The sequence below is a fragment of the Nicotiana tabacum genome, chromosome 19, assembly GCF_000715075.1.
Source record: "Nicotiana tabacum cultivar K326 chromosome 19, ASM71507v2, whole genome shotgun sequence".
NCBI lineage: Eukaryota > Viridiplantae > Streptophyta > Magnoliopsida > Solanales > Solanaceae > Nicotiana > Nicotiana tabacum.
This window is the reverse complement of record NC_134098.1, coordinates 40,469,492-40,471,851: the sequence shown is the minus strand read 5'-3', so window position 1 is coordinate 40,471,851 and position 2,360 is coordinate 40,469,492. Positions and strand designations below refer to the sequence as shown.

Here is a 2,360-nt window from a genome sequence, read left to right as displayed (position 1 = left end):
AAATAAAAAAACATTGACTAAAAATTAAAAAAAAAAAAACTTACCTGGGCACGCCTCATATCCGCGCCCAGATCCGTGGTCCAATTCGCGGTCGCGGATTCTGGGTAGAGGGGGACCAAAACTCCGCGCCCCAATCCGCGGTCCAATCCGCGGCCGCGGCCGGGGAACAGAACACAGGCCAAAATCTACAACCATATCTGCGGTCCAATCCATGGCCGCGAACGGGGAACAAAACATAGGCCAAAATCCGCGGCCATATCCGCGGTCCAATTCGCGGCCGCGGATCTCCGTCTCTAGCCAATTTTTGTCTTTGCCGTATTTTTACCTATTCTCGGGTTAATTTCGACCCCCGAATCCTTCCGATGTGCATAATATTTGGCCTGCACACTAGTAGATCGGTCAAAGTCGTTCAAAATCAATTACAACAACCAAAGTAAGAAAATAATGGGTTGCCTTCCAAAAAGCGCCTAAGTTAACGTCGCGGCATGATGATTTACAACAAACCATGGGTTGCCTCCCAGGAAGCGCCTGATTTAACATCGCGGCACGACGCAGGCTTTCATTATCACTCCTCGTTCGCGTACTGGGGCTCTTCCAAAGTTATCACCACTCTATCCCCTTTCTCTTCGACCATTCCAAGGTAATGTTTCAACCTTTGCCCATTTACAGTGAACTTGTTTATCCCATCTTCGGATTCAATCTCTACAGCTCCACTTGAGAACACTTGCACCACTCTGAAGGGTCCTGACCATCGGGACTTCAACTTACCCGAAAACAATCTCAATCTTGAGTTGTATAACAACACTAGATTTCCGGGCTTGAAGTTCCAATCTAAGATGTGCTTATGATGAATCATTTTCATCTTTTCTTTGTATAATCTAGCATTCTCAAATGCATGGAACCTGAATTCCTCGAGCTTATGTAACTCAGTGACTCTGCTGGTGCATGCGGTCTCTATATCCAGATTCAACTGCTGCAGTGCCCAAAGTGCTTTATGTTCGAGCTCTACCGGAAGGTGGCATGCCTTTCCAAGAACCAAGTTGTACGGTGACATACCAATTGGAGTTTTGAATGCTGTGCGGTACGCCCATAATGCATCATCCAGCTTCTTCGCCCAGTCAGTCCTTGTTGCATTCACTCTCAGGACACTTTTAAATTCCCTATTGGACACTTCAACTTGGCCGCTCATTTGTGGGTGGTACGGTGTGGCTACTTTGTGGCGAACTCCATACTTTTCCAACAGACGTGCGAACGCTGTATTGCAAAAATGGGTTCCACCATCACTGATTATAGCTCTCGGGGGTGCCAAAACGTGTGAAGATGTTTTTCTTTAGGAAACTTGTTACCCCTTTTACATCATTGGTTAGGAGAGACACCGCTTCGACCCATTTGGAGACATAGTCAACCGCTACCAATATATATTTGTTACCATACGAGCTGATGAACGACCCCATAAAGTCGATCCCCCACATGTCAAAAACCTCCACATCTTGAATTATAGTCATCGACATCTCGTGACGGCGAGATATGTTACCTGTCCTTTGGCATTCATCGCAACTTTTGACCCAAGCATGGGCATCCTTGAACAGGGTAGGCCAATACAATCCTGATTCCAACACTTTTGCTGCTGTCCGGATTCTTTCAAAGTGTCCACCATATGGTGAAGCATGGCAAGCCTACAAAATAGAAGGTTGATTTTTCTCGGGGATACACCTCCGGATCTTGTTATCTACACATATTTTAAACAATATAGGTTCGTCCCAATAATAGGCTCGACAATCGCGAAAGAGATTTTTCTTTTGAATTGAGGAGAGTTCATAAGGTATAATACCGCTTGCTAAATAGTTAGCAATATCAGCATACCATGGCGTCTCCTCCATTGTCACAACAAGTAACTGTTCATCCGGGAATGCCTCTGTTATGTCTTCAACCTCCATTCTCTTTTCAGCTCCTTCCAATCATGAGAGGTGGTCTGCCACTTGATTGTCCGTCCCCTTTCTGTCACGGATTTCCAGATCGAATTCTTGTAGCAAAAGAACCCAGCGAATCAAGCGTGGCTTTGACTCCTTCTTTTCTATCAAGTACCTAATTGATGCATGGTTAGTATAAACAATAACTTTTGAACCAATTAAGTACGACCTGAATTTGTCAAAGGCAAACACTACAACCATCATTTCCTTTTCCATTACAGTGTAATTGAGTTGTGCACTGCTGAGCGTCCTGCTTGCATAGTAAATCGGGCACATCATCTTGTCTTTGTGTTGCCCCAAGACTACTCCTATAGCATAATTACTGGCGTCACACATGAGCTCGAACGGTTGCTCCAAGTTGGGTGTAACTATGATGGGTGCAGTCACCAA

The 2,360-nt window shown here is 45.1% G+C and overlaps 1 protein-coding gene across 1 annotated transcript; it reads right to left on the bottom strand.

Annotated features, from left to right (window-relative positions):
* Positions 1-565: 565 nt before the first annotated feature.
* Positions 566-1,937, bottom strand: LOC142173440 (uncharacterized). Its single transcript, XM_075239030.1, has 2 exons — positions 1,832-1,937; positions 566-1,254 (listed from the first exon to the last, which is right to left on the bottom strand). Exons 1-2 carry the CDS (start codon positions 1,935-1,937, stop codon positions 566-568), a joined length of 795 nt encoding a protein of 264 aa, XP_075095131.1.
* Positions 1,938-2,360: the final 423 nt, after the last annotated feature.